The 12,759-nt window shown below is 48.5% G+C and overlaps 1 protein-coding gene across 1 annotated transcript; it reads right to left on the reverse strand.

Moving 5' to 3' along the window:
- Positions 1–211: 211 nt before the first annotated feature.
- Nhlrc3 (NHL repeat containing 3) lies at positions 212–12,119 on the reverse strand. The gene is made up of 7 exons (XM_051157130.1): positions 11,963–12,119; positions 11,257–11,409; positions 10,607–10,754; positions 7,011–7,211; positions 5,304–5,395; positions 1,891–2,003; positions 212–1,040 (listed from the first exon to the last, which is right to left on the reverse strand). The coding sequence occupies exons 1-7, from the start codon at positions 12,044–12,046 to the stop codon at positions 788–790; spliced, it is 1,044 nt and encodes a 347-aa protein (XP_051013087.1). The 5' UTR covers positions 12,047–12,119; the 3' UTR covers positions 212–787.
- Between the last annotated feature and the right edge of the window lie 640 nt (positions 12,120–12,759).

Consider the following 12,759-nt stretch of genomic DNA (forward strand, 5'->3'; position numbering starts at 1 on the left):
GTAGTCTTGTTTGAAAAGAGTGACATTGAGCATTTTGTAGCAAAAAGACCAAAACCTTTGTTGGTTGTTTTTCCCCTCAGAAATCCATGGGAAGTCTGCCTTTGCCCTTCTCTACCTGGAAGGTATTGGTGCCTCTTCCCCACTTATCTCTTGGCCAATCTGAGGCCAAGCCACCACTGCCTGCAGTCTCCACGGATCCACAGGCAGCTCCTCCTGCCTGTCACAGCCCTCTTGCTTTTGCTGGCACCATGCCCACTTCTCTCTCTGCTGGACCACATGGAAGACAACACTCCTTCTTCACTTCAGAATCCTCCGGGCCTGTATGGCACTCTGCATGGCACACCAGCCCACTCAACCACAGTCTCCCACACACTCCATTTTACATAGGCTAAAAAATTAGTAGTTTCCAGTTCTTCATATGAAATCAAAGTTATCCTAGGATCCCAGAGAGAGTTAATCGACTAGGAAAGTACTCGGTTACAAGCACAGTTCCCCTTCATCACCCCATTTTAGAATTACATTTCTCTCTTTAAAGCTGCTTCTATGAAGCTATAGCTCCAGCATGCAGAAGGCCATGAGTTCAACTCCTAGGACTACCAAAAAGAAAAATAATTCTTAAACACTTAATTGTAAAACTAAGTCCCAAGAGCCACAAGAGAACATGGCTCTTCATGACATAACAGCATGCTTTTCTGGTAAAGAGGTAAACATGACCCTGTGACGAATGATTCAGATCAGGTGACTCCAAGGCTCTGGACTGTTACTTGAAGCTCCGCAGGCAGAAGCACTAAGCATCAAAGGCAGGGATGTGGCTGTGCCATGGGACAAATTTTTGTACTTGTTTTGCCCCAATTTCTGCTACATAGACTGCTCCAGTCTTTCTGTCGATTTCTAAAAGATGTGGTAGGACCTGATCAGCCAGCTGGATGGTGCTGATCACAGAGCAGTCTCCGATGCTTCCAGAAGGTGGTGCCACCAAAACTGACAGCCTACTGAGGTTCAGTTGGGCCACGATCAAGTACTTCCCATCTGGGGTGAACCTAAAAAAAAAGAGAACTAAATAATAATGATGATTATTTCAATGTTTGTATCCTGCACTGTAGGGAATCATGGAGTTGGCCTGACTTAGCTAAGCCTTCAGAGGCTTGCATCATAGACTTTCAGGTTAGTGCATGGCTTCTGGGGCATGATGTGCCTTCCAGTTCCTAAGAAATGGACAGGCAGTTCTGGCTGCTTTGTGTTTCTCTGTATGTTCCCTTGAAAGCCAAGGAAGTATGGGAGCTTGACAGGACAGCTGGCTTTAGATATTAATCTTATGTGCCCTGTAAAGCTTGCAAATGTCACTGTATCCTGACAACTGCCATTATAGCCTGTTTCTGATAAAGGTATAAGAGGTCTGATTGCTCTCAGTAAGATTGCTACAGGCTAAGTGGCGCTGTAGACCCTCCAACTGGCCTGGTTTCATTTCTCGAAGCCCAAGTGATCTTGGCCTGGTAAGTAGACAAGTAAGTAAGTGTGGGCACTTACACTCTGCAATGCTTAATAACAGTGGCCATCATGGCCTGGAGGACTGTTTTATGAATTTAAATTATATGACATTTGGTGACAGTGGACGAAGCTATAGCTGTGCCTACAGTAAGACAGCACAGCATAACCTAATGCGAGGGGAATTAGAAGTTGGCGAGGTTCAACAGTATGGACTCAAGCTTTCACCTTCCGTCTGTGATTTGAAATCTCACAAAGAATTTGAGAACCTCAGATATTTAACTTCTTTGGACACTTGTTTCCTTCCATTTTTCCCCTGCTTAAAATTAATAAGCACTTTACACTTTCAGAAGTGGGTCACATGACCAGCTAGAACAAGCATTTAAAATAACCAGCAGCAATTACCTCACAGCAGAAGGCCCCTCCTCTGTGAAACAGCTGTCCCATGCTCCTAGCCACTCTCCAGTGTCCTTATCAAATACTTGGAGTCTTTTATTTCCTCGGTCAGCAACCCACACCTGAGAAACCAAAATCATGTCAGCTGGAAGAGATTCACAACACAAGAAGAAGCATGACTATTTTTATTGACTCCACATACATTGTCTCAGTTAGAGAAAGAAGGCGGCACCACTAAGCCCCATTCCCACAAGGGCGAAGCACTTTGCCTGAGATGCACTAACACGTGCAAATGCTGCAGGCAAATGTGCATCTGCCTCAGTGCAAAGATACAGAGCCGTCAACCACATCACACATGAGGAAATAAAAACCTGAGGCCTCCACCACTGTACAGGCAATCAAAGGCACTGACAAGGGGCAGATTCACCCACCCATCCCGTTAACACCTGTCACCATCACTGCAAAACTGAGCCAGGCTCCTAAGCTAGGACACAGGACAAAGAAAACCAGCCTTACTCCTCAGAGGCTCAGCTATTTACTCTCTCAGTGCCTCCCTCCATGTCATCTCTAACCCTGTTCCTGTTATTGCTGGGATGGGTCCACTGAAAAGGAGGAAGCGTGGGCAGGTCAGGAGCACACAGACCACAGTAGTCTTAATGCTGGTTTTATGGCCCTACTTAATGAGTTTCTAAGACACTCTTGTAAGAAAGCAGGGAGCTCAGACTTGTTCTCCACAGCATTCACGGTGACCCATGAATTATACAATTACAGGTTCACCTTCAGCACAGACCTAAACCCCGCACATCCTTCAGATTTCTTGGGTCTGTATAGTTCAGAGGGACCTTGACTCTATCTTCATTGGTGTGTGTGAATTTTGGTGGCTGCTGACTGCCTTTTCAAACAGACGCAGACCCGTAACAATGAGAGGCTGGTGCTGAAGCCAGTGGACGTCTCAAGCTTCCTCCTGAAGCTTGCTCAGGGTTTGCTCAGGGGTTCGGGTATTACTGCCTTAGCCTGATGACTAAGGAAGAAGCATTCACGTCTCAGGATTGAATGGTATTCCAGGTTGTTTTCTTTCTTCTTTGGTACCCGACACGTTTGCTCATGGAAAAGCCTCTCTGAGAAAAAGGAGGTTCGTAACTGGGGAGTAAATTCACTTTTCAGAAAGGCTCATGGTGGTGACATAGTGAGCTGTGCACAATGTGCAGAACAGTGCTACACTGTTAGCACACACGAGGGTGCAGGGCTTAGCTCGGGGGCAGGGTGCTCTCCTGGCATGGGGAAGGCATGGGTCCTCCTGCACAGCAGCAACAATGGACAGCCTAAATCCACAAGTATGTAGGGGACGAACTGTCATTTTTCACCACTCAGCAATCTCAGGCTGCTCCTCCAAATGACCTCGCTGGCCCCTAAGAACTTTCCTCACCAAGGTGAAGTTGATTGCATCTAGCTCTCCCTGTGTTCTGAAAAATGGGATTTAAAAAAAAAAGAAGCAAAAAATAGGAATAGCATCAAGGAAGGCAAGCTGACCCAGCACTGCACACCCTAGGGCAGCCTGACCCAGTGCTGCAAGACAAAATGTTTACTTAACTAACACGGGTATGGCCCCTCAGAGCTACTCACAGACATGAAGCAAACTCCATTTAGCAGGCGCCCACAGGAGCCTGCAATCTACAGAGGAGATCTGATATAACAGCAGGGGTGGGGGCACTGTAATACAAAGTACCGTTACCATAGGAAACAAGGAGAGAGTCTAACACTGCTGAGGTGTCCCCAAGAGTGTCTGTACCTAACAGGCGAGTGAAAGCGGGGAGGAGGCAGTGGGTGCGGCTGGGAAGTGGGAGACAGTTCAGTTCCCTGAGTGGCTTTCTGTTCCCATGAAGGAAGCAGGGGGAGAGGCTAGTCAAGGGTAGCCTCTGGCAGCAGTTGGGGAGAGGCTCGTCAGGGGTAGCCTCTGGCAGCAGTCGGGGAGAGGCTCGTCAGGGGTAGCCTCTGGCAGGAGTCGGGGAGAGGCTCGTCAGGGGTAGCCTCTGGCAGGAGTCGGGGAGAGGCTCGTCAGGGGTAGCCTCTGGCAGGAGTCGGGGAGAGGCTCGTCAGGGGTAGCCTCTGGCAGCTGTCGGGGAGAGGCTAGTCAAGGGTAGCCTCTGGCAGGAGTCGGGGAGAGGCTCGTCAGGGGTAGCCTCTGGCAGCAGTCGGGGAGAGGCTCGTCAGGGGTAGCCTCTGGCAGCAGTCGGGGAGAGGCTCGTCAGGGGTAGCCTCTGGCAGCAGTCGGGGAGAGGCTCGTCAGGGGTAGCCTCTGGCAGCAGTCGGGGAGAGGCTCGTCAGGGGTAGCCTCTGGCAGCAGTCGGGGAGAGGCTCGTCAGGGGTAGCCTCTGGCAGCAGTCGGGAGAGGCTCGTCAGGGGTAGCCTCTGGCAGCAGTCGGGGAGAGGCTTGTCAGGGGTAGCCTCTGGCAGGAGTCGGGGAGAGGCTCGTCAGGGGTAGCCTCTGGCAGCAGTTGGGGAGAGGCTCGTCAGGGGTAGCCTCTGGCAGCAGTCGGGGAGAGGCTCGTCAGGGGTAGCCTCTGGCAGCAGTCGGGGAGAGGCTCGTCAGGGGTAGCCTCTGGCAGCAGTTGGGGAGAGGCTCGTCAGGGGTAGCCTCTGGCAGCAGTCGGGGAGAGGCTCGTCAGGGGTAGCCTCTGGCACTCATTTGCCCATTTCCGTCAGTGCAGCTTTCCTTCCCCTTGTGACCTAGAAATACTTCAAACACTGACAATGAGGTTTTCCTGGTAGAAGGCCAAGTTTCTTTTCTTCAGGTTTTAGATTCATCCTTCGGTCACTTAGAAGCTATGGGGTTTATCTATTTTCTTCATTTCTAACGATTTGGATGGAGAACTTCCTCAGAGTCGGGCCCAAGCATTTTAAGAGGCTATAGGCACAGCCAGCTCTAGAGAAATTGCCTAGACAGACCTACTATGGTGAGCTTTAACTGCCAACCTGATACAACCTAGGACCGCCTAGGTAGAGAGAACGCAAGCAGTGCTGCGTGCAGCAGGTTGGCCTACGAGAACAGCTGTAGGGGACTGTCTTGGTTGCTTTAACTGACATGGGGTCACTCCTCTTACTGGGTGGTGGTGGTCTGAGTTGTATAATCATGTATAAGTTTGAGCAAGCCAGCACGTGCACACTCATCCTCTCCTGCTGACTTGCCAACAGAGGTGGCTGAAGTTCCTGCCTTGACTTCTCTCTCTCCCTACCTGGCTCTTCATCAGTTTTTTGTTGTGGTGGTGGTGTTGGGGACTTTCTGTTTGTTCGTTTAAATCACAGCAACAGAAATAAAATGAGAACGCCTATTAATACAGAAGTCCACCCGCCCAGACACATACATCAAGACCTGCCACACACCCACATGCACAGGGTTCTACACCCAAGGCCACTGTCTTTACCCGACCGACTGCGTCAAGTGTGACACTGTGGGGTATGTAGAACTTGGCAGGTTCTGTTCCATTTTCTCCACGCAGCCAGAGGATCATTAAATCTGTAAGTGGTAAATACGCACAAACAGTAAGACACACAGAAGCCTTATGCATTCGCATGCTGATTCTGTTTTGCAAACTGCAAAAGAAATGCAGTACACACTGAGGACCAGACTATTCTCCTGGCTTTGTCTATGCCTGTCTACTTCCCGTGCTCTCCTGCCGTCGACTGTTTGATTGGCTCGGCCTGAGCTGCCCTCACTACTCCAAAAGCACCGCTCAGTGCTCCTGCATTGCTTCTCTCAAACCAGTTCCGTTCGTGCCAAAAAAGCTCAGTTTTACTTCATTTTTGTTTTCTTTTCCTGAGAGAGAGTCATATTATACAGTCCTGGCTAGCCCTGTACAATGTAGTTCAGGCTGGCCTCAAACTTCTAGCAATTCTCCTGCCTCAGTCTCTTGGAAGGCAGGAATTACAGGTATGCACCACCACACCAAGCTATGTTATCTTTTTATAGTCACTCGAGAGGGAGAGTAACTAGTCTAATGGGCTGAACTCGCTCTAAAAAGAATAGTCCACGACTAAGCCACTGCACCTGGGAACGAGGCCTTCCGGTGCAGGCCTTTAAAGGTGTAATTAAGTTGAAGAGAGATCCTGAGATTATCCTGGATTTACAGTAGGCCCTAAATCCTCCTAAGAGGGAGACAGATGTGACAGTCAGAGACACGAAGCAGAGACACCATGAAGAGGGCAAAGTCAACCTGTCACAGCTCAGAGGAAAGAAAGAGTTCTCCACTGAGGCCTCCGTGGGACTGTCACCACCTTATATACTTCAGACTTCTGGATTCCCAAACCCTAAGAACACATTTCTGTTGTCTAAAGTCACCCTGCTTGCAGCCATTTTTTTTCCTTACAACCACAGGGAGTACTCAGTCTGCCCCTAACTCTGTTGCGCCCTGCTTTTACAGAATGTTTGGAGCCCTGCCTCACCTCCTGTGTTAGAAACCAAGCTCTTCCCAAGGACAGACTCGCCAGAAATAGCTCCCAACATTCGGTGTGTTTAAAAACGTATTTGGAACATCTGTCTCACTGAAAACCCTCAGACTACTAGCAGAACACAACCAGGAACTCCTCAGCGAAGCTTTAATGGCACAGCCCTGGACTCCGCCTCCAGTAGTGCCCCGCCTGGCCTGTCTCAGCCCCCACAGCTCAGCCCAGGGTTGTTGCTTCTTCAGGAAACCCTGCTCTACCTCTCCAGCTCAGGTTTGTCTTCTGGCTCCTATCCTAGCTTGGCCATCTCTGTCACAGGTGAGTTTAATTGTCCTGGTGGCCACTGAGGGCCTAGTGCAGCAGGCCCTAGCTAACACCTTGCTGATAGTCTGTAGGAGGCCTGGACAGAACCAGCTTCCTCACGTCCCCATCATAAACCAGACAGGAAATGCTCAGGAGCCCTTTAGATCCTCACGCCTCCTCCAGTCCCTGTGAGGGTCTCCTGGGCTCGGTGAGCATGCAGGCCTGTGAGCAGAAGCATTTACTGTTGGTCACCCCACCAATCTGATTCCCTTGAATTTACCCTTTACACCAGCTTCGTGTGGGACACGGTTATGTTACACCAAGTAGCAAACAAAATAAACTCGATTAAAAAAATAATGGTCTTATGGTCAAGTTAAGGCACTTACCTTGGGACAGTTTGACCAGTCTGTTATTCAATCCCCCATCTCCATCCACTATATAAATCTCCCCCGTGTCATCCACATATAATTCTGCAGGGTTGTCAAACTGCAGCGGGTTCAAGCCAGTGCCCTTCTTGCCTGGGGTACCCAAGACTTGAACAAGATCACCCAGGGAGTTATATTTTTTAATGGTATGGCCATAGAATCCTGTATAAAAAGACAAGCATGTGTCAGAAGCATTGCACAGCACTCACATCTTTCATAAGCTAAAAACAAATCCTTTACTAGGCCACGAGGCTGGAACTGTGGAGCGCACAGACAGTATGTAAGTGTGACATGAGACAGCAAGCAGCCCTTCATAAGGTATGAGCAAACCTGGTTATGGATTAAACTCTAATCATGCCAAAATAAGGAGACTCTAAACACACAGGAACACGAGAAAAATGCTGGCTTATTTACACAGAAAGCCTAGGATAACTTGTGTGCTTGTCTTTTTTAAACACACTGTCTGTAAGGAGAAGTCAAGAAGGACCTAACAAACAAGTCGCTAACATTTAAAGCTGTCATTTCGGTCGCTGATGTGCAGATCTCAAATTTTATTAAGTCCACAAAAAAGTCTCTATAAATTCACACGTTATTCAAACTACAATTTCTCTTAGCAGAAACAAATCCAAAATTTAACTCATTCCTTATGAGAAAAATAATCTTGGAAGTGAAGACTGTTAGGTCCGGCTGCCGTGCCCTCTACCTAGGGGTGGGGCTTCCCTCTGCCAGAGACTCGCCATATAAACCAGACATTTTGGTTTCCCTGGCCCTTATGCCCTTTTGCCCCCCTTTGCCCTTTTCCCACCTCCCTGGCCTCTCTCCCTCCCTCCCCCTCCCCCCGTGCGGCTTCCAATAAACCTGCATTTATATATTATAGCTTCATCGCCATTAGCTCATTGTGATTATTAATCAAAGACCTTACACGTTAAAGAATAAAGTAAACAGAAGAAATTAAGGAAAATTGTGAAGCAGTTAGCAGAGGCCCAGGAAGCCAAAATAACTGACAGGCATCCAAATACTGATTAGACACAGCAAGCGTTACCAGAAGCCAAGTGAGTCAGCCTGCACCACAGCTCTACCCAGCCACTTGTAGCATTGCACTGGGTCTGAATGCTAGAGCAGAAGGCTTGAGCCACAGAGAACACAACAGTATTGCAGAAAGCACATCTCAGCCTTTCTGAAGATTTAGAAAAGGGGATAGAGTACGTATAATTTTTTTAAGTGGTTGACTTGCTGCAAGATCTTCACTTGAGAAAATCAATTCATTTGAGAAAACAGCAAGAGCATAAAAATAGAGAGTGGAAAACAAGACTCAAAGAGTGAGGTCATCTGTGATGCATTTTCTTCTGGGAACCAGTTAAGTTTTTCTTCTTTTTAGAAGAAGTCATGAACAGAATAAATTAAAATTAAAGGCCTTTCAAAGTGAATTCTGGGGACAGAGAAGAGGAAAGAGAAAAAAATAGTCAATCTCATTACAGTATTACATAAACTCTGACATACTGTGAAGAGTTTTTTTTTGTCCTGTTTTGTTTTGGCTTGGTTTGGTTTTTGGTTTTTCGAGACAGGATCTCTTTGTGTTAGCTTTGGCTGCCCTGGACTCGCTTTGTAGACCAGGCTGGCCTCGAACTCACAGCGATCTGCCTGCCTCTGCCTCCCAAGTCCTGGGATTAAAGGTGTGCACCACCACACCCCGCAAGAGTTTCTTATTGAAATGTTTTATTTTACTTTATGTATATGAGTGTTTGCCAGGAGGTATGCATGTGTGCAGTACCCAGAGAGGCCAGAAGAGTACATCAGCTCCCTGTAACTGGAGTTAGAGATGGCTGTGAGCTGCCATATGGTGCTAGGAACTGTACGCAGGTCCTCTGGAAGAAAACTGTTCTAAAGCACTTAGCATCTCTCCAACCCCTACAATTATTTTGTAAGTTCAAGGCCAATTTTACTAGAATTTAAAAGAAAAACTCAGGGCTGGAGAGATGGCTGAGTAGTTAAGAGCACTGACTGCCCTTCCCAAGAAGCCAGGTTCAACACCCATATGGCAGCTCACAAGTCTGTAGCTCCAGTTCCAAGAGGATCCACTGCCCTCTTCTGGCCCTCATAGGTACTGCATGCACATGACACATACATACAGGCAAAACATACACAAAATAAAAATAAACCATGTAAACAATGTAAAAATAAACAATGTAAAAAGAAAAAAGCCAGTTGGTGGTGGCTCATGCCTAGGGGAGGCAGGGGCAGGCTGATCTCTGTGAGTTCAAGGCCAGCCTGGACTACAAAGTACACCCAGGATAGCCAAAGGCTACAAGGCACCCAAGCTGTAAATCTCCACAGCTGTCTGGGAACCGAAGACTGAGAGGAAAAAAGAGAGACAAAAGGAAGAAAGATGGAAAGTGATGAGTCTTTATTCAGAAAACGGGGCATCCTTAACACCCTGCAACTGCCACTGTTGAGATGTCTAACCAGCATTTACCTTCCAAAGTGAGAATTAAACTAAATGGGTCACCCGCTCACTCTCTGCAGCCCAGAAACCGTTGGCATTCTGTGAGTAAGTGTGACAACATAAAGTGTGATAGTAACGAGTGGAAAGTGAATAACCAAGCGCTGAGGAAGCAGGAACACAAGCAGAGCACAGATGCCCTGCTGATCCTGTGACTGTCGGGGCAGCAGGAACTGGCTCTGGTTCTACAAGGCACAGGCGGGCAGCACAGGTGAGCTGTCTCTCATGGCTGTCTCTCACGGCTTCCCCTCCAGCTGTAAAGCTTCAGAGCCCGCCCGGCCTGGTTCCCAACACTAAGAATATCTGCTGGTAGGAAGGCTCCAGACAGGCTGAAGCCAGTGAAATCTCAAAACCCTTAACACCAGCCCCTGCTTCTATTTTTACTCGGGGCAGCAAACTGTGGCTTCTTCACACTCCATTCTCCCTTTCAAGAGACAACTGGGATGAGCAGGAGCTCAGGGACCACTGGCTCCTCTAGAGACTGGCACGTGATCTGACTTCACCAGGGATGTGCAGACTGACTCTGAGAGGGAGAGCAACTGAAGTTCAAAGAAGCAAGGCTGGGGGGATAGATCAGTCTACTGGGAAAACGCTTGTCACTCAAGAGTGAGGACCGGGGTTCCGCACCTAGAACCCACGCCAGGAAACAAAACAAAACTGCTGCGTATGCTCGGGTGCAGGTAACCCCAGCATTGGGAATGTGAGGAAAGGATCATCCCCAAGGCTCACTGACCAGCCAGCCCAGCCAGCTTGTGAGTGCCAGGCCAGTGAGAGACCTTGTTTCAAAAGGCAAGGCTGACAGCCCCGGCCTACCACCCCTGACACACACTGACCAAGTTCCCTTGATTAGCTTAAAAGATCACGGTTATAGAGTCGTTGACTTTCTTGATTCTATAGGAGCGTGAGATAAATTTGGAGAAGCACATGATTTTGTGAAATATGAAAGAAAGTATGGTTAGAGTCAGCAATTGCTAGCCGTAAAATGTATAAGCAGGAATATAAGCAAAGACGTGACTTCCGTCTAGCAAGGCAACTTAGTAGATAGTGCCACACATACCACTTCCTACATCCGTGATCCAGACGGACTGTTCAGAGGGTGTGCTGGAGACAAACATACCATGGGGTGTGTCAACTGTATAATTCCAGGCTCGTAGGAAATAGCCGTCCTCTGTGAACACTAATACCTTGGGGATGTTATCCCCTCTCTGAAGGCATACAAAAATAACTGCTTAGAATCACTCAATAGGAATGCTAATCTTTACTTTTGTCAGAGAAACCAACACTAAAGGACACTCAAGAAACTTAGTAATGTGTAAAAAGCTAACCTCCAAACTTAACAATAACATCTACTGCAAACAAATCTAAAATGTGTGCTTGAAGGCACAATTAAGAAGCAAAATTAGCACAACATAAACGCAACAGTCACTTCTTTCCTCTCTGTTAAATTTTTTTTATCTGATCTTTGTTGTTGTTGTTGTTGTTGTAATCAAACTGAATGCACATAATTTTTTAAACTCTCTAGTTGGGGAGATGGTTGGGCAGCTTAACGTGTTTGCTGAGCAAGGCTGACAGCCCAAGTTCCATCCCTGGAAGCACTGGGAGGCTGAGAAAACCAAATCCCAAAAGCTGACCTGGGCTGCCCACATCCGAACTCCCGTCTCTCTCCAACTCAGCAGCTCACATACAATAAATACCCGTTCTACTTACTTGAGCTACGTAAACTAACCCATTGAGGGAGTCAACTGCAACACAAAACGTGGCACCGGAGAAGTATTCTGAATTCTTGGGCCAACCCAAATCCAGCCGGAAAAGGGGGTCCTCCTCACTCCAGGAAATGTGAAAAGCAAATGTCCTTGAAACCTCAAATAAAATCAAAAGACTCCGATTCAGTTTACCTTCCAGGGGGGTGGGGGGAAGCCTATGTGTAAGTATACTTTTATTTATCTTTAAAGCATGCCTTGACAACTAGGTGGTAGGCAGAATTAAAAAGGCTTTTATGTCTAAAGACCAAAACGACCAGAGTATAAGCCTGCAAATGACTGGGAGAGAAATCCAGTATGTATATATTTTTTGCAACGATGCGTTTACCTATCTTTGTTTAGACGTATATTTGTGGCCCCGCCTAAGTTTATGTGCACCATGTGCCCACAAAGGCGTGTGTGTGTGTGTGTGTGTGTGAGTGTGTGTGTGTGTGTGTGCCTTCATGTTGGTGCTGGGAATCGAACCCGAATCCTCTGCAAGAGCTTCCAGAGCCCACAACCTCCGCACCACCTCCCCAGCCCCACATGCATACTCTTCAACACTAAAAGAGAAGACAAGTGGCCAGCTGCTGAGGCCGGGGAGCAGCTTTGACTCTTCCAGGGCAGTACCTCTCGGCGCCGCCCACACCCATAGCCCTCTCCCGGCTATTCACCAGAAAGCCACAGAAGTGCGAATGCAAAACCAGGCAGGAAAGAAAGAAGACGGCGCCTCCCGCGCAGACCCAGACTCTCCGCATCGTGAAGGTCCGAGAGGCGAAGGTCGCCGAGGACTGAAGCAAGGTTTGGAGCTGTAGAAGCTTAAAGCATCGGAAAACTGTACTAGAGAAATTTAAGACCAATTCCGGGTTTCCTGTTCCTTTTTCTAGCCCCGCCCCTAAGTCAGGTGCCCAGCCCGTGGCTTAGTGACTTCTGTCCTCTCGCGGAGGAGGCGCTCCTGGACCAGGCTTCTTTCAGCCTCTAGCGTGGCGGCGCCCGCAGATCTTCCTGACCCGCTTACCGTTCACTCTTCTAAATTCACAGGCAGTAATCAAAACGCAACACCCCAAAACTGAAGAATAAGGGGAATGTGACACTAAAGCAATGACTAGCAAGCTCTGAAAAGGACTTTGGTCACATCCATTTCACAAGCATTCAGGCGTCTGCCATGGATGCCTACGTTCTCACACTAGGACCCCACCACCCCAAACTACGGGCTTTCGGGCCATAGCGTCTTAAACTGGAGGCGCACAAGTGCGTCTTTTGGGCGCGACCCGCTCTACCGAAGGTCCTCTGGAGTTGGTGGGGCGTTTAGGGGTACTCCGGCTGGGCGGCTGGCCGCGTGGGTGCTGCGGTGCTCGAGAGCCGCCCTGCATGAGGCCGTGCCCCTCTCCGCCCGGCTCCCAGTGCGTCCCGGCCGCCGGCCCGCTCCCGGAAGCTACGGGAACGGGTAACAAAGAACCTGCCGGGCCGC

The sequence above is a fragment of the Acomys russatus genome, chromosome 15, assembly GCF_903995435.1.
Source record: "Acomys russatus chromosome 15, mAcoRus1.1, whole genome shotgun sequence".
Lineage (NCBI taxonomy): Eukaryota > Metazoa > Chordata > Mammalia > Rodentia > Muridae > Acomys > Acomys russatus.